This window comes from Stegodyphus dumicola, chromosome X2, assembly GCF_044657685.1.
Source record: "Stegodyphus dumicola isolate Sdum_Otavi_A_Nest chromosome X2, ASM4465768v1".
Lineage (NCBI taxonomy): Eukaryota > Metazoa > Arthropoda > Arachnida > Araneae > Eresidae > Stegodyphus > Stegodyphus dumicola.
In genome coordinates, this window is record NC_140781.1 from 186,388,206 (window position 1) to 186,407,854 (window position 19,649).

The following is a 19,649-nucleotide window of genomic DNA, read 5'->3' on the forward strand; positions in this document are numbered from 1 at the left end:
AAGTTATAAAGTACCTAAAGTAAATGGAGATGTAGTTACTACTTCCATTGTTAAAAATAGGTTTGAGAAAAATAAAGTAATTTCTGCATCATTCAGCAATTCAACTGGCAGTTCTCAAAATAATACTGCAAAATATAAGCGTAAAGCTGATACAAATTTCTCTCAAAATAAAAAAATTGCTCAACACACGAAACATTTTCCGATTACTGTAAGTTTATCTTGTGAAGAACGAATATTTATGTTTTTTTCTTCGGACCTTAACAAAGCTTTTTGCTTTTTTTTACAATTCATTTTGCCATCATTCAATGTTCTTAACGCAATTCTACAAAGCATAATTCCATTAACTCATGTTTTGCAATCAATGATTTATGATCTGTTTAAAGACATTTTATCAAAGTTTGTAAAACCAGTCTGTGTTTTGTCTTGTAATTCTATCTATATATGATGTTGTGGTGTAGTGGCCGAAACCGCTATGCTAACCCTGGGTTGTGACATCAGGTTCAAAACAAAACACAGCATAAAAATTTTATTGAACGCAAAAAAAAAAAAAAAAAAAAAAAAAAAAAAATGGCTACATACAATTCTGCAGAGAAAAACCTATCTTCAAAAAATCAAATTCTATACATTTTACGTGCGAGAGCAATTCGTGGCTCTCGAGCTTGCGTTTTCAACATTGCCAACGATTTAATTATTTTAATAGACTATTTTTACAACTATTGAAAACGTGTTTGTAAGTTAAAAAAAAATAATTTTCAGCTTATTCTCATTAGACATCCTTATCCATATTAATCTTCAGTGTCTTCTTTTATGTAACCTTATCACAAAATGGTGAAACAGAAAATCAGAAGAAAGATGAATATTTGGTAATAGGAGCTGCAACTACAAAAGTAGTGGAAGAACTTTCAGAAGAAGACAAAAATAAGTTTTATCTTCATGTTAGAAGTTACTTCTGTCGATTCTGTTTTTGTAAATTTTGATACCCTTTAGAGCATAATTGTTCTTTATTTCATAAATTACGGTTTCATATTTTTAATTTTATAATTTCTGCATGCCATCTGACCAGATTTAAACTGATGATCTATAATACGAAAAAATCGATAATCCGGAATCGCCGAAGTCCCGACGAGTCTGGATTAACAACTTTTGACTGTATAAACACTCAGCAATTAAAGGTCAGTGACTTAAAACTGTTATAGTATGTTTCAGTACAAAAAACCTGGAAAAGTCAGGGAATTTGATTCTCCTGTTTGAGTGTCAACCCTGTTCATTATTTCATAAGTCACGATTTCAAATTTTTAATTTTATAATTCCTACATGCTATCTTACTCGTTCTAAACTGAAGATCTAATATTCAGAACAACCCTTAATCTGGAATCACGAAACGAGTCCAATTCTCGGACTTTGTACTGTATGATATTCAAGAAGCAGAGCACTGCCCAGCCTACTGATGTTGATGAGGCTCACATTTGAGAACCTGTGGAAGAATATCAGTATGCAAGCACCTGAGAGGTTGCTATAAGAAGCTAGATGTTAGTGCCGTGTACATTTCGTTGTGTTATGCATTGTATAAACTCAAATGTACAAATTCAATCACCGTGTGCCACATGAGCTGACTCAAGCTTATAATCACAGGCGTGTTCGAGCCTACACTAATCTGCTCGAATATCAACACAAGTACAAAATTCTGAACCAGATCGGCTTTTGTGAGGAAAAGTGAATTTACTCAACAACTGAGGCCAGAACGGTGGTTGGGCTGCGCCCAGTGAGCCCGTCTGCAGCATCGCAGAGCACAATTTGACTAACAAAAAGATCGTGCGTTGTATCTGGTTGGATTGCTGTGGTATTATCCACAAAGAGTATGGAAAAAAGGTAATAAGTAGCTATCCATAATTATCGCTCGTTATTTCTTGTGAATCTATATGCTTCTAAATCATAGTGCTGCTTTTGGAAACTATACATTTAAACACGTTTCACAGTTTCTAAATTTAAAGCTATGTAATTATTAATTTGTAATCCGTACCCTTTTTATTTTCGAGGACATGCATCATAATCTAATTCCATTAAATTAAATCTAGCAAAGCAGTTGGGTTGGTGAATAGAGGCTTTACATAAACAAATTTTAGTAGTTTTGGTAATGTTGTATTTTTAATTAATTGCATTCGCAAATGCATTATAAAAGTCTAACCATTAACTTGATATCTTTGAGTGAAAATTTTCATTTGTGAGTTTCAGTAACTTTCATGTTGTACATGTTCTTTCATGTTTTTCAGGTAGGCTCAAGGGGATCAATAAACTTTAAATAGATTTCAGATACAAGATTAATACTTAATACCACTTTCCTTACAGACTTTTGTTTTGTGATTTTAAATTCCATCAAAATATACATACTTATTTCCTGGTTTCGTTGCATCAACAGTGTTCATACACAGTTCTGCTGAGGACTTCAATGAAAATAAATAAGGAGCATCAATGAAAAAAGAAAAAAAATTAAGGACCTATGAAGCAAATAGGAACTGAATAAACTAAAGCAGTTATCTATGCCCGAATTTCTTTTTTGTAATTTGAAAGAATAAATTAAAACTTTTTCCCACCCTTGGAGCAGGAAAGATTGCAAATGTGCAATGCCTTCACCGGAATTTGAACCCTGGACTTCTCAGATGCCCCCAATTACATTACAAAGCCATGTGTAAAGGAGGGAGAAAATACCTTATTAAAATATAATCTAATATTTAACTTTTAATCATAAAACATTCAAGAATAAAACTAACTTTTCAAATATAAAAATATTTACTTAATTCAAATATAAAAATATAACTTAATGGCAATTGCTTAAAAAAGCAATTGCCATTAAGTTATAAAATTTCTTGAAACATTATTATTTTACATTTATAATTATCCTGCATATTTTAAAGGAAATTAGCGTCTCTTTTTTTAATTGTACTAACTGTTAGCTTTATATTAATTCTTTCTTTTATGCCTCATTTTGTAACATACTCTCTCAGTTCGAAGGTATATGCAAGTTTTATGTCAAGTGGCAGAAGTTAAACTGTGAAATAAAATATTATTAGCATGACAAAACAGAAGTTTGGCTGTTGCCACCACAGTTGCTGTTCTAGAGACAGAGCTACTGGACAGAACAGATATGAATGCCTGATGTTGGCAAGTGTTGAAAGTTTGTTACACTTTGCCTGACTCAATTAGTTTCATAGCTTTGTGTAGCTTTGCTGAAGTAACCCAGTTAATAGTATTTAACATAAAGTTCCAATAAGCTACTGAAGTACCAGAGATGATAGTTTGTTTTGTGTTAAGTCTCATTAGTTTTAATAAATTTTTATATTAATTTTTACAGTTTTTGTGATGTATCCTGCATAAGTAATAAGGATTAAAGAAAGGAGATAATTCACCTAAACATGTTGAGATAACTTCTAAGGGTGAGCAGTTAGTTATGAGTAATTAAATTAAGTAATTAGATATTCTTAGTCATAAGAGATTTAATTGGTTACAATTACATTTTAAAAAATTTCTAAAATATATCCATTAGAAGAACTACTAAGAGCATTTCATAGCAGTTATAATTTATGGTAATGCTTTTAAAATGATGTTAGTAAAACTATACATTAAAAGCTACAAAAAAATTTTGTCTCAACAACAAAGTATTTATGTGTATTTTTAACTTGAAAATTTTCCAGATGTGTTAGTTAATTTACTCTGATTTCCTTCTCTTTAGCATCTTTTCTCAGTTTGTTTCAGTAAACAAATAAATTTTCCCACTATTCTCTGCTTCATCTCCTAATTTGTTAATATTTCAATAATGTACCTTTGAAGAATAATTTTCTCTCTCTTTATTCAACTGGGTTGCCATGCTATCTAGAAAGCGGTGAAAAGTCCATGAATTCGAAAATTGACAAAAATTGTCAGGGAATTTAAATATTTTAGGTTAAAGGTTTTAGGAAAAGTCGGTGAATTTCATACTGTGATATCCAAGAAAACGATTTTCGCGCCCTCATAAGGAATCACCTTGGCGAATCACGCATTATATGTGAGCGTCATTTTGGCAGCTGGCGTAGAGCCAGTTTTCACGGTGCCAATCACATTATCTTTTAAAAAGGCAAAGCAAGTTTCCAGCATCTTTGGTATCCAGTAACCTCAAGAATCCCAAGATTTGCATGCACATCTGCAGTGGATGTTGAATGAAAGTAAATTTCCCCCCATTCCAGTATAAAACAAAATCTTTTTAACCTTTTCTTCTTTCTTAAATGCCTTATTTGTCATTTTGCAGTAATATAAAAAAATGACAATCATTCATTTAATATAGCTATATTCGCCCAAATACCATAGATTTTTGTAATTCAGTTTTTAATCCTTTATTTTAATGTTATTCGTATCATTTAATTTGTCTTCTTCCTTCTAACTTTATTTATTCTTAGTTAAAACTTTCAAATTTTAGACAGTTTTCTCTTGCACACTTGTGAAACTAATTCTAGCAATAATATGGCATACCATCACCAAATTTAGTATTCATTTACTTTGTATGCTGCTAAATAAATATAAAATACTTGAATTTATTTTAAACATCATTAAATGGATTTCTTTCTTCCTTTAGCTGCAAAATATCTGCAGAAAGGACATTTTTAAATCCTACTTGGGCAGATTCTAATCTCAATCCTCAATGGACAAAACTTGTATTAGTTATAAATGTAATGCTTTGGAGGTCATGCACTGTGACAAAAGTCATGGGATACCTCCTAATATTTTGTCGGTCCTCCTTTTGCCCAGCGAAGTGCAGCAACTCGACGTGGCATGCACTCAACAAGTCGTTGGAAGTCCCCTGCTGGAATATGGAGCCATGCTGCCTCTATAGATGTCCATAATTGTGAAAGTGTTGATGGTGCAGGGTTTTGGGTACGAACTGACCTCTCGATGATGTCCCATCAATGTTCGATGGGATTCATGTCGGGCAATCTAGGCGGCCAGATCATTTTCTGGAATTCTTCAGAATGTTCTAACCAATCGCGAACAATTGTGGCCTGGTGACATGGCGCATTGTCATCCATAAAAATCCCATCATTGATTGAGTACGTGAAGTCCATGAATGGCTGTAAGTGATCTCCAAGTAGCTGAAGTTATCCATTTCCAATCAATGATCGGTTCATTTGCATCAGAGGACCGAATTCATGCCATGTAAAAACAGCCCAGACCATTATGGAACCACCACCAGCTTGAACAGTGCCTTGTTGACAACTTGGGTTCATGGCTTCGTGGGGTCTGCGCCACACTCGAACCCTACCATCAGCTCTTACCAACTGAAATCGTGACTCATCTGATCAAGCCACGATTTTCCATTCGTTTAGGGACCAACCGATATGCTCACGAGCAAACGAGAGTCCCTGCAGGCGATGTCGTGCTGTCAGTAAAGGCACTCGAGTCAGTCTTCTGCTGGCATAACCCAAGGAAGACAAATTTCCCCGCACTGTCCTATCGGACACGTGCCTCGTACGTCCCACATTGATTTCTGCGGTTATTTGACGCAGTGTTGCTTGTCTGTGAACATTGACAACTGTACGCAGACGTCGCTGGTCTCGGTCGTTAAGTGCAGGTGGTCGGCCACTGCGCTGTCCATGGTGGGATGTTATGCCTGAAATTAGATACTCCTGGGGCCACTGCGCTGTCCATGGTGGGATGTTATGCCTGAAATTAGATACTCCTGGCACACTCTTGACACTGTGGGTCTCGGAATGTTAAATTCCCTAATGATATCCGAAATGGAATGACCCATGCGTCTAGCTCCAACTACTGTTCTGCGTTCAAAGTCTGTTAATTCTCGTCGTGCGGCCATAATCATGTCAAAGCACTTCGCATTTATACATTTTCTACGCGATACTACTGCCATCTGTATATTTGCATATTGCTATCCCATGACTTTTGTCACTTCAGTGTATATATTAATATTATATGTATAAAGTCATATGTAATTGGCAAATGTTTGTGTTTTTAAGTGGTTTATAATTAATTTACCCTCAAAACATGCTATGCAGATAGTCTGGAATTTTCTTGAAACACACCTGGAAAAGTGTGGAAATTTCATTCCATTTGAGTACAGGCACTGATGTAACTATCGTGCACATATATGGTGAATATTTTAATGAAATATCAGTTCTCGGTTTCTTTCCTTTCATTAATTGGATAGGGGCTTGTGTCTAGTGGGAATGAATATAAGCATGTTAAGAGAGAGACAGACTTGTAAAATTTAGAAGGCTTATTCGAAAATCAGATTCCCCCCCCCCACTGTTGTTCCAAAAATTCTCCTAAAGATAAGTAATTCATTGCAAATTTTTGATAGAACACATCCATTGCATGTAAATACCACGAAGATAATTTTCAGTTTGTCACATTTTCAAACAAAACAGCAAATGAAATTGTTAAATAATTACAGTAGCATTTCTGTATTTTCTAAGAAATGTTTCGGAAACAGTGCTTTATAGCATTAGTTATCCTGTTTATTTTTCAGACTTGAAATATTATCAAGTCACCAAAATGGAATGTAATGCCACTTCGTTTTGTGTCAGGAGAAAATAAAAATGTTCTATTTTAATGTCACTTCCTAAATATAATTTATTATTATTATTTTTATTATATTTATCAGTGCTAGTATGTTCGTAAAAAAAATCGTCAAAGTTTTGCAAATCTGTGAATGAGAAATTTTGTTTATTAGGCACTAGGAGAAATTTTGTTTACTACTTGTTGCAAAATAGGTTTTATTTTGAAATCCCCAAAGCATCAATAAATTGCCAGATTTAATACTGCATAATAAAAGAACTGATATCTCAAAAAGGGAAAAGTTTTTTAATGTAATATTTTATAAATTGTTCATTCACAAAGAATTGCTTTGAATGCTTATATTTCAATTGAAGTAGGCACTCATGCTTCTATAACTCGAGTAACTTTTTTTTTTTTTTTTTTAAGAAGTAGGAATGAACATTAACCCACCTAATACATATTTGTCAGCGCATCAGCCTAAAATATTTCTCTAAAATGGTAGTTGTAAAAAAAAAACAGTCAGATGAGTAAAATTATTAACCTTTTGCAGATTTGGGCCAAAATTAAGCACTTTTATCTTTATAATTAATATTTCAGCTACAGCTGTCACTGCACAATATACATCAGATGTTGAAGCAAAATACTGCAGTTCACTGTACACTTTCACGATTTTATGTCAAAGATGCCAAACGGTAGTATTCTGTAGATATGCTCAAAAGTTTCATTTCATACTGTACATTCTGAAATTTGATTGTAAATCCAAATACGGCACACACTTTAAGATGTCTATTTTGAAACTTCAAATTATCCATGATTTTGCATGAGAGAAAAGTTCTGGAATGTGTATGTAATTTTATATGATTCTGATTTTAATCTTGATTGCAAAAGCTTGAAAGTCTGAGTTATTTAGATTTTATTTAAAATTAATAATTGCATTGTTAGTGCATGACAAAAGCAAAATAATGAAGACAAAAAGGAATTCCATGCTAGATAAATTAAGAATGTGCATTTGTCCCCCCCCAAATCTTAGATTAAAAAAAGATTTTATCCAGCTGAGAATGTTTTTAAAGTGTCTATTGTATTAAATGAGCTTTCTTTTAATCATGTTCAATAATCTGGAACAACAGCAGAACAATCAACAGCAGAACTGGATTCTCCCCTCTTTAATCAACTGTGAATGCGGCAGACCATCCATGTAGTAATCCTTTCTCGTCCACAAATAGTTAAAAACAAGAGTGACTAATGATTTTAATAGGTTTATTACAAATTACTTTTTGCCTTAATTACATGAAAATATTACTAGTCTGTGTTTCCTGCAGTGTTACCTAAAAAAACCCTGCAATTATTAAACATATTGAATATTGTGTTGAACTGTAGTGTTTTCTGCGCAGTTGTATGCTGTATAGCGATAAGTTGCTTTTACGCTTACAGGAGGTAGAAATTTAAGAATCAAATTCTTGAGGATTGTGGGTAATCTGCGCATGCCCTAAAAATACCATTTAGATATCTTTTCAAGATTATAATTTAAGAATTAGGCCCTTTATATATAATTAAAGATTTAAGTAGACCTTTTATATATATTCTAGTAAGATTACTTCCCTATGTAAAATTTATTGTACTGTTCTTGTCAAAAAAATATGTCCTCACATATATAAAGTTCAAGATCTGCTCTCTTTGTTTTAGCTGTGATGCATGTTAGGATATTTAAAAAAAGAAAGATGAGATTTAATTTAGCCATATTTCATATTTTATGCAATAAACAAGCATGTAACTGAATAGCAGGAGATGCTAGAAATTTTTCATAGATTTCTAATCTGATTGCTGCATGTGTTGGTAATTGCTTCATTATATTTCACAAGTCTTGGTTAATGTAATCTATGAATATTTAGATAATTGTACCTGCTATTTATCTTTCGAAACATTTTGTTCCACTGTAATAATGAAGCACTTATACAGGATGGTTATAAAAAAACTTTGCTAAGATCTGCAATTCTAGTGTCCATTCTGGTTAACCAATTGAAATGATTGCAAATATAGGTATGTGTGTGGTACATGATATGTCAAAAAACAGACGTGTTATGCATACGCAAAAAAGAGTTCTGAAAACTAGCCTATGAAACACAATCTGGGTGCACGTAGAAAATTTGCATATGACAGATTCAAGGCACCGATCATTGATGACAGTATGTACCGGACAAAAGAATACCTTTATTTAGATCAAACATTTTCCATGTGGATGCCATCACAGGCAAGTATGCATTGCATGTGGAAGGCGGTGGGTAATACCGCTGGATGCAACATGGCATGAGGGATGTTTGCAATCTCTTCCCGTATAGAATCCTTTAAATATGAGAAAGTTTGTGTATTGCACGAGTAAACTCTAGATTTGAGATATCCCCAAAACCAGAAATCCATAGGCGTCAGATCGTGGAATTGCGGATGACACAGAAAAGAACAATGGCGCGAAATGATGCGATCACCAAAATAATATTCCAGGATCATTTTTAACAGACCTCGCCATATGTGGAGATGCACTGTCTTGCAACAATGTCAGAGGAACAGGCCAAAAACAAGTGTGGCCGTAATGCCACACCACACAGTCACTTTGGTGTCAAATAATGGTACTGGTGCCACAACATGAGGATTTGTCTCTGCCCAGTGTACATAATCCTTGGTGTTGGTGTCATTTAAGTTGAATTGCACCTCATCCATCCATAGTATGCGAAGTTTCCAGTTGTTATCAGCATCATATCATATTAGAAATTCATTTTGCGAACTCCAGACGTAGTTGTAGGTCCCCCACCTGCAATATCTGGATGCGCTGGTACCGGTAGGGAGACAAGAAGAACCGAGTGCAGTAGCTTAAGGACCATTATCTTCGGAATATCCAACATACGTGCTGTGCCTCTTGTAGTTTTGTGTCCTGCAGTCATTGTGTGATGCACTTTCATAACAATGTCCTAGAAACTAACTGTTGGCTATCTGGAGCGCGGTTTATCACAGGTGCAGCTTGTATCTTCGAATTTGTGCACTAAATCACTCCGAGCTTGCAGAGTACATATGCCATGTCGTTGGAGATGATTTCAGCGATACGCGCGCAAGGCTCTCGCAGCGTTCATTCCATTTTGATGATAGTTTTATTAATTCACCACAAACTTTCCCAGGAATAGTCATTTCATCACTATGTGTGAGTTCCCAAATGACATCTTCGCATACCCACTTGGCATTTTATCGATTTCCTATGCTGAATACCTGGCAGTCGGTGTTCTGTGATTGGTATCTTCCCTCTGTCATATGCAAATTTTCTGCTTGTGCCCATATCATGTTTCATTGGCCAGTTTTCAGAATTTTTTTTTTGTGTGTTTGCATAATACATCTGGTTTTGACGTATTCGTACCTTTCCAATGCTATTTAGGGTTTTCTCATTTGCTGAATATATTGCAGCCGGAAAAAGTTGCCATTGCCATCCGACTTTTTGAGTTTCTGTAACTATAACTAATTTTCAGTTTTTGCCAAGAATAATTTACTTGGGGAACTTAATTTATAGCAACCTATTTTTCTTTTCTTTTTTTCATTGCGAATGGGGGATTCATATTTTCAAGTTATTTTAACAAAGTGTGTCTTATCGTTTGATATTATTATATTATCACTAAAAAAAAAAAAAAAAAAGACTCCAAATTTCAAAACGCTCCAATATGTGAATTCATGTATATCGTAGAAAATTTTGAATAGCTCTTAATTTTTTACAAGTGTGCCTATAAATACATCTGCTTTAAAATGTTAAAATTGTTCTAAAAAAATTTATAAAAAATAGTAAGAAAAGTTAAATTTTATCAATAAATAATTAAAAATGTGCAAATGATATTTGGATTAAGCCTAAATTTGGAATTCTGGAAGAATGAATTAGGTAAGTTCAATTTTAAAAAAGATATTAATAAATATGTATAAGATTCAGTTAACATTGAAAAGCTAAAATTTTGAGAGCTAATTTTTATAAAACTTGGCAGTTTGGCATAATTTAAGTTGTAGAATCGAAATATGGAAAAACATTGGCATGTTATTGCAGAAAAAGTCCTATTTTGTGTCAAAATATCTATATTAGAACAATGCTGTATATAGATCTAATACATATCCTAAGTTACGCTTTCGAGACATGAAATTTGAATTTCGTCAGTCGGCCCAGTAGAACGAAAGATACAGAACTGTCCCTCCCCATTTTGACCCGCAGCATATTTGTCCATTCATTCATTCCATTGCTTGAAACACTTTGCAAATTTGTTTTCTTTGATGCCAATTGACGGTGTTGTGACATTCTGTTCGACTGTGCCAACATTAGCAAAATACCTTCCTTTCAAGTTCCATTTTGTGTGATGGAACAGGAAGAAGTTTGTGGGTGGCAAATGGCAAATAGGGTACATAGGTCAAGGTTTGTAGATAGGTCAAGGAATTGTCTGTGTTTAGGCCAGAAACCGGCAAACACAGAGATCCATATGCATGGCAGAGTTGTCGCGATGGAAGAACCTCCTGTCCGAATTCCACAAGTTTTCACGCCAAACTTCTGTGCTGCTGTTTATATAGAAATATTGGTTGGTGGGTTGATGGTATGGTTTTAAGGGATGACTTTTGAGAGTAGGGATACCTTTTATGTCCAAAAAAAAATCGGCACCTTGAAATATGATTTTAACCTCACGGCTTTTTTTTTTAACGAGGCAAGCTAGGTGACTCCCATTGACTTGACTGTTACAGTAAAAGTCCAGAAATCCGCAGAGCTTGGGACCAGAGGTTGTGCGGATTTTAGGACAGAAAAGATAAATCATAATATTCAGACTAAAATTGCAAAATAAATCGGCATATTAGATACATTTAATTAAATTATTATATACATTATTGCAATAACTTATTATATGCATTAAATTATTATATACATTATTGCAATAACTTATTATATGCATTAAATTATTATTACATATATAAAATTGATTATATTCATTGTATTACTGTTATTTCGTTCATTTTGTCCTGAGTTGTGTGAGTTCACGTGCCTTCGGGAAATAGTTTTAGAAATTATCATCTTTTGTTATGTCTTCAAGAAAGGTAAAATACTTGTGTATGTTTCAAAAATTGTACACAGTTGACTTTTCTTCCATTATTTCTTCAAGGAAATGTAATAAATTTGCGATGTGTACCGCCTGTCGTTGCGATTTTTGGGTTTCGCAATGTGGAAGGGTGGATGTTCTCAAACATGTGCGAACACAAAAACACAAGGATAACATGAGTTAACGAAAAATTAGATTTTTCTTCCAAAGCAAAGGACCAAAAAGTTATTAATGCAGAATGTCTGTTCTTTGCCTTTTTACTGGAGCAAAACCTGCCACAGAATGCATCGGATCACGCTGCAGCTGTATTTAGAAAAATGTTTCTCAATAGTGAAATTGCTAAGAAATACTCAAGTGCAAGAACCAAAACAGGTGCAGTTGTTAAAGAAATGGGTTTGAAAAATAAATCTAGAGTTATTGATTGCACTCAAACAGCTCTGTTCTGCCTCTCTACGGATGGAAGCAATAATACCGATTCAAAACTGTATCCAGTTGTTTCTTGTTTTAATCCAGTGTCTTCAGAAATTGAGTGCAGTTTACTTTCTGTCCTCACTTTAGAAGGACATTTGACAGGCTTTAATATACCACAGCTAATTATTAAACTTTAGAAGAAAATGCAGGCCCTCTGGATAATTGCTTAGCACTTGGTGCCGATAATATACCAGTATTGGTAGGCTTCAACACTGGTGTTGCAGGCATCTTCAGAACGGAAAATTCAGATGTGCAGATTATGAGTTGCACCTGTCACCTCTTAAATTTAGCAACTGAAAAACGGGCAGCTTCTTTACCAATAAATGTGGATCAACACATTGTTGGTATTTATTATCTTGAAAGGTGTTCTAAAAGGAAGGAAAAATTGAAACAGTTCCAACAGCTGCATAACAGCAGTTTACAATTAGAAAATTTGAATGAAGTTATAAAATCAGCTAGGTTTGACACCCAGTGGAGTTTAATTAGAAAACTGAAAGGTGCTGATGGAATTTTAAAATATAGTGAACTGTCTAGAATTGTGTTGGCCATCTTGACAGTTCCCCATAGTAATGCAGAGTGTGAGAGGATTTTCAGTGTTGTTGCGTAAACGAGGACTAAATTTTGAACTAATATTAGTGATGACACATTAGGAAAACTTTTATTAGCGAAAGCAGGCCTATGTGGCAATTGCTGTGAACTAAATTAGGAAGTTTCTTTCTTAAATAAAGCAAAATCTGCCACTCTTTATAACATTTGTACAAAAACTGATTAAAGTATCTTTCCCCCCCAAACGATGTAAGTAATAAAAATGTTTTTTATGTGTAAGGTATTTTTGTGTTGCTTGCATTTAAGAATTAGTTACTATTTAAAGTTAATTCATTATTAAAAACTATATTTTTATCATTTAAAAAGTCTTTTTAACATTGTGAAAAATCTCCTGATTTTTGAGTGTCATAGGTTGGCAAGTATGCATACACAATCGTGTCGCAATTCCATACGATTCTGCTATAAACCAAGGAGTAGCACCTGCTTCCATCCTTTGCACTTTTTGCATTACCATCAATGCAACATGTTTACGTTTTTCAACGTTGCAAGCAGTGAAGTCATGAGTGCATTTCTTATCTGTAATTGTATTAAAAAGGGCTGAAATTTAAAATATTCTTAATTTATCCACCAAATATCCGGATAAAAAAAGAAGGCAGCACCAAATAATCCCGTGAAATAACAAAGCTCAGAAAATACAGCAACATGAATCGTGAACTTGAAAGAAGAGTTGAATGAATGGTCTGCTTTTTTACATCAATGCAGATTAGAGGGAGGGGGGACTTTTTATCATGATGTCAATAATTTGTTATTTTCATTATGACTTATTATATGTATTTTTTCTTCAATATTTCGCACTTAATGTTGCGGTTTCTGGAACCTATAAATTGAATGTTTATATTTTGAGAGGCAACGAGGATTTCAAATCGGCAGATTTTTGGTATTTGACTGTATTTATTTTTGCGATAGTCTATCAAATTATCATTTGTTGGTTTTAATGAAAAATTGGATCACCTGTGATTGTGTCTTTCATTTTATGACTGGCTTCTATGCAACGATCCCTTTGCTGTTTGGAGAGAAGACTGGGCCCAAAATTAGGAGCCATTCATTGCATTCCCAAATCGTCATGCAAAATATGTTGAATGGAGCTCCTGAACAAAATAAGTCTTCGATTTGGTCCATCAATCTTCTCGAATGAGAATATCGATTTTGGCGATGTCGTCAGGTCGTCCTTTTGAATGATGGCCTAACCGCCTTAGCACCCTGGCGACACAATTATGTACTACAAATGCACTGTGCACGAGTATGAGTCTAGTTATTTTTGAGTCCCTCCTTGTATAAATCTCTTGGTGAGGGAAAACTATTTCTTTCAAGGTTTAATTGTAACTCCTTAAAGATTGCATAATTTTCAATAAATTGGTAAAAAAAAAGTGTCTTTTCCCCCAAAAAACATTGTTTAAAAATAAGTATATAAGCAATATATGTATTCATATTTAATTTTTGGAACTGTTTTTAGCTTGAAATCAATAAAATTTAATATAAAAAAATGATCAAGAAAGGATTGTTTTTAATCTTTTTAATGTGTTTCTTTTGAACACTCCAGTTTGGAAATATCATTGGCATGAGAAAGAGCCAAAATCTTACCCGCTAATTTTGATGGAAAAGATTAAGTAAGATAAATTATTCAACTGAGGGTGGGTTGTATTTAACTTTTGTCTAAAAAGTTTACTTTTAAGTTTTTTTTTTTTTTCCTTAAGAGTCTAGGACTAAAATATTTTAGTTTTTTATTAGGTGAAAGGGATGGTAAAATTTTTATTTTTTTTTATTTTGGATGGTATTCATGCCGTCTATGACAGATTAAAGTTTTTATGCTGTCAGCTAGTTAACAAGAATGTAGTAAACTTTTTGTAGTTTAATGGTAAATGAATTGTAAATTATTAATTTTCCTTTTCTATTTATAAAGTACTTTTAAATGTCATTGTGGTGGTGAAAATTGTGAGGTTTATTTAAAAGGTGTGATTTGTACAAGGAGGATGTAATGCATCTCTTTACTGACGCACATATGTAGAGTAATTAGAAAGCTAGAGACTTTTTATTAATATTAAAATGGAACTCTTTTGTGAAAATCAGTTTGCATAGTTTATTTTCTTATTTTTGTTTTGTTTGATCTTTTTATGACTGGAAAGTAATTCATACTACATATTCCTTTCTTTCCTTAGGAAAGACCAATTCTTATTGTGGGACATCATATGTATAATGGGAAGACTCTGATACTTAATTCTGGTATATCAGTTCTGAAGAAGGAACATTCAAATGGTTATTCTTCAACTGCTAACAGAGCAGGCAATAATGGATATTTACATCTAGGTATCATAGAAAAAAAAATTATATTCAGAACAAGACCGAGACCGTTGGTTTCAAAGAAACATTGAAAGGAGCATGTTCAACGAAGAATTTGATTATTTTCCAGATCACCAACGTGCTATGCGTTTTGAAAAGCCTTTGCATGGACCAAGCCGTGGCCCACCAGCACCACCTCATATTAGACCTACTTTGGGAATAAGAAGAAGGTTGATGCCTGAGAGTGGGCCACCTCCTCCTAATTTTAGAGGTCCTCGTGAACCAATGTTTGATAATGAATATACTCAACCGCATGGAATGCCACCTATAGCCATGTCTGGTTCTCAAAATGTAAATAGGGGACCTCCTGGTCCACATTTTAGTAGTGGATCACCTCAGCATATAGGAGGAGGTCAGTTCAATTCTCCTCGTCAGCCTCAGCCAGGAAAAGCTCCATTTCCGAGACCACCAATGATTCCACCTTTTGCTGTACCTCCTCCGGGTTTTCCTGGATCTGGAGTTCCCCAGAGTCGAAGTCCTCAAACAGATAATCATACAACACAAGCTGCTGCTTCAAATAATCCTAATATATCTAATATAGACCTCAGCGGAGAACTTTGGGTTGAGACTAAAACGGCTGAAGGAAAGCTGTATTACTATAATGCTAGAACTCGTGAGTCTGCTTGGACAAAACCTGAAAATGTAAAAATTTTAAACCAAGAACAAATTGAAGCCATGGCTGCAGCAGCAGCTACAAGTTCTGATTCTGTTTCAAGTCAAAAAAATGAAGCTCAGAAATCTAACTCTCAAATGAGCACTGCGGGACCTACTCCTAATCAGTACTCCTTTGTTCCAGTTGGTCCTATGCCTGGAATGGGCCCAATTCCAGCATCTGGTATGGGTATGCTTCCACCGCCAGCATTTGGAATGCCTCCACCACCTTTTGCAATGCCTCCACCAGGTTTGATTACTGCTCCAGGGTATCCACCTTTTGGTATTCCACCACCAGGTTTTCCTGCAGTTGCTATGGGAATTCCTACTCAAGCACCAAGTGTGTCTACAGCAGATACTTCTACTATTGTTCCTTCTAGCATTTCTGAAAGTAGAAATAATATAGATGATACTGCACCATCTAATGATATAAAAAGCAAAACAGAAGATTGGGCTGAGTATAAAGCTAGTGATGGGAGAATATACTATTACAACAAACTAACATCACAATCTACATGGGAAAAGCCTCAAGTTCTGATTGATGCTGAAAATCTTGAAGATGTAAAGCCAGTAACTACTGAATCTTCAAATTCAGACGTTTCAAATGAAGTTGTTGCAGATTCTGGAGCTACTGCTATGGAAGTTGATGAACCTTCTGAAGTAAAAAATGATGTTGAAGAATCTGAAAAAGAAGCACAGACTGTCGTTAAGGTAGAAATTGTTGAAAATGGAACTGATGTAGATGGGGAAAAGCAAGTGACTGATGATTCTTCTATTCAACGGGAAGAAAAAGAACAATCTGATAGTGAACCAGTACCAGAAACACCTCCAAAACCAGTTGACAAAACGCGTCCTGTTTCAAGCACTCCAATTCCTGGGACTCCTTGGTGTGTTGTGTGGACTGGTGATAATAGAGTATTTTTCTTTAACCCTAGTTCAAGATCATCAGTCTGGGAGAAACCCGATGAACTGAAAGGCCGAACAGATGTTGAAAAATTAATTCAGGTTCCACCATCAGGTCAAGTAGAATCTGCTAAGGAAACTGAGAAATTTGAAAGTGAGTCTACACCAGATGCCAAAAAAATAAAACTTGAAGAAACCGAAGAAGAAGAAAAACCCAAAGTAAAACCGGAAACTGAACAGGTGGTAGTAAAAAACAGTATTACACCAGGTAAAGAATCAGCCATTGAAGCTGAGTTACGAGCTGCAAAAGAGCGTGCCCATATTCCTTTAGACATACGAATGAAACAGTTTCGAGATATGTTAGTGGAGAAAGACGTGTCAGCTTTTTCCACATGGGAAAAGGAATTGCACAAAATAGTATTTGATCCTCGTTATCTACTGTTAACTTCAAGGGAACGGAAACAGGTGTTTGAACGCTATGTTAAAGAAAGAGCTGAAGAAGAAAGAAATGAAAAAAGAAAAAGGATGCGTGAGCGTAAGGAAGACTTTCGTAAACTCCTGGAAGAAGCTTCATTAACTACTAAATCAACGTTTAGTGATTTTGCTCAACGATATGGTAAAGATGAGCGTTTCAAAATGATTGAAAAAATGAGGGAGCGAGAGTGTATATTTAATGATTACCAGCAAGACCTTCGTCGGAAAGAGAGAGATGAGAGGTCCTGTCAAAGAGAAAAAGTTAAGAAAGATTTTATTGAGCTTTTAAAAGAACAGAAAGGATTGGATAAGCACAGTAGGTGGAGTGATGTGAAGAAAACTATTTCTGATGATATTCGTTATAAAGGGGTTGATAGCAGCTCTTTACGGGAGGAATGGTTCAAAGATTATTCAAGTAAATTGTCTCGGGATGAAGATGATGCATCTAGGGAACGTGAGAAACAGGAAAGAGTTGAAGCTAGTATTCGTGAGCGAGAAAAAGAAGTTCAACGTACCTTGTCCACTCATTTAAGAGAACGTGACAAAGAAAGAGAATTGCATAAGCATGATGAAGCTGTGCAACACTTTAAGGCATTGTTGACTGACTTGGTTCGTACTCCAGATGTATCTTGGCATGATGTGAAGAAAACTTTAAGAAAAGATCATAGGTGGGAAATAGTTGGGTGTTTAGAACGAGATGAAAGGGAAAGAGTTTTTGATGAACATATTAGTTTTCTTTATCGGAAAAAGAAAGAAAAGTTTCGAGAGCTTCTTGATGAAACTCCAGATATTACATTAACATCATCTTGGAAGGAGATAAAAAAATTAATAAAAGATGATCCTAGATGTTCAAAGTTTTCCTCCAGTGATAGAAAGTGTGAAAAGGAATTTAAGGAATATTTAAAAGATAAAATGGTTGCTGCTAAAGCAGATTTTAGAGAACTTCTCAAAGAAACTAAAATTATTACTTACAAATCTCGAAAACTGATTGAAGAGAGTGATCATCTTCTTGATATAGAGAAAGTCTTGCAGAATGATAAACGCTATTTAGTTTTACAATGCATAGAAGATGAACGACGTGAACTTTTGATGTCATACATTGATACTTTAGATAGAAAGGGTCCACCTCCACCACCAACAGCTTCAGAACCATCAAGACGTTCCACAAAGTAATCTTGCCATTTGTATCATCTTTGATGTCCAGACGTTAAACATTTTACTTCATACAATTCTTTTGGCACATGTGGAATGTATTTGAAGATTTCTGAAAATGGTTTTTAAAGACTACTTTAATGAAAAGTTCTTTAGAAATACTCATGGTTTTTTTTTTTTTTTTAATTCTAGCCTTTTTTTTAATTAAATATTTAATGAATTTGAACTTTGTGATAATGTCAAGTTTTAAACTATTATCCATATAAAATTAAATAATCAAAAGTTTAGATTAATTACCAAGTAATTGTTTGTTGTTTGTTTGTTTCGGACGAAACTTTTTTTATCTGAATCTTAATATTTGATTTGATGTTTCCGCTCAAATTCTAATGAAACCTTCCCACAGTTTCTATAATAAATGATTCTTATTAACATTTACAGATAACAAGCATCATTAACACAAAGTATCACATCTTCATGAATCTGCTGTACATTGACAACTTGAATTAATCAAAATTTTATAGTTTAAAAATTAAAACTGCTGAAATTTATCAAGGTTTTCAGAAATAAATTTATCAGAATTTTGTTACAGTTCCTCAGTCTGTTCAAAAGCTTTTAGTGGGTTCTTAAAATAATGAGGTTGCAGTTTTAATAGGCTATCATATCTCCATATTACTAGATATAAGTATTTTTGATGCTAGAACAAATTTTTTTTAATACTCAGGTGCTTTAGTTCAGCATGAAATTAGACTTGAAACTAAACAAAATGACTCTTGCTGTTCCACCATGATATAATTAAGATAGCTGTGGTTTCAAATTTTTTTAATACTTGGCCATTTTAACAGAATTATGTAAAATCAGACTTAAAAGTTATAAATAAAATGATTCCCCCCTCCTCTGCTTCACCAAAATATCGTTGCTTTAAGACATCTCTAGTTTTAGGTGCTAAAATTTACATACAAAAAGCCCATATTATTTGAATAAGAACTACAGTCTTCTGGGTTAATTAGCCATGTTCTTTGGCGTGTAGGTTATTAATGTTTCAGTGTGAATGCTCACATCATCATCATGACAGGAAGAGTTTTCTGCAATCAATGTAAAACATTCTAGATGAAATAAAGTGCACAGTTTTATCAAAATTAATTTATTTAATGTATCTTGCTCCTTGTTTCATTTTTTATGAGTTCCCAATAACAAAGTTTATTGAAACAATTTGTTTTTATTTTGTTAATATATTTGAAAATGTAATTGCGTACAGGTAAAAAGGGTTATATTGTTTCAGATATTGTATGGGAAAGCATGTTACACTTTTTGTTAAAAAATAAGTAAGCCTATGTAGTTTTTTTCTGTGGAAATAAATGTATTTGAAAAAATGTCACATTAGGCTTTATAAAGCATTTAAACAAAGTTAGAACGTCAGTTATG

General features: G+C 34.0%; 1 protein-coding gene across 10 annotated transcripts in view; it reads left to right on the forward strand.

The window, feature by feature from the left end:
* LOC118188726 (transcription elongation regulator 1-like) overlaps window positions 1-19,649 on the forward strand; it is a 119,357-nt gene that overhangs the window by 53,955 nt on the left and 45,753 nt on the right. For 2 of the 10 annotated variants that reach the window (XR_015039250.1, XR_015039246.1), the window contains one exon: window positions 14,867-14,889. The exons of 7 other annotated variants lie outside the window; for them this stretch is intronic. Coding sequence is in view for 1 of the 3 variants with exons in the window: in XM_085810046.1 (XP_085666172.1) it covers window positions 15,087-18,248 (3,162 nt within the window). In the remaining 2 variants the exon portion in view is untranslated. Of the gene's footprint in view, window positions 1-14,866; window positions 19,603-19,649 lie in introns of those variants that run through there. One more of the 10 variants, XM_085810046.1, reaches the window with a different exon arrangement.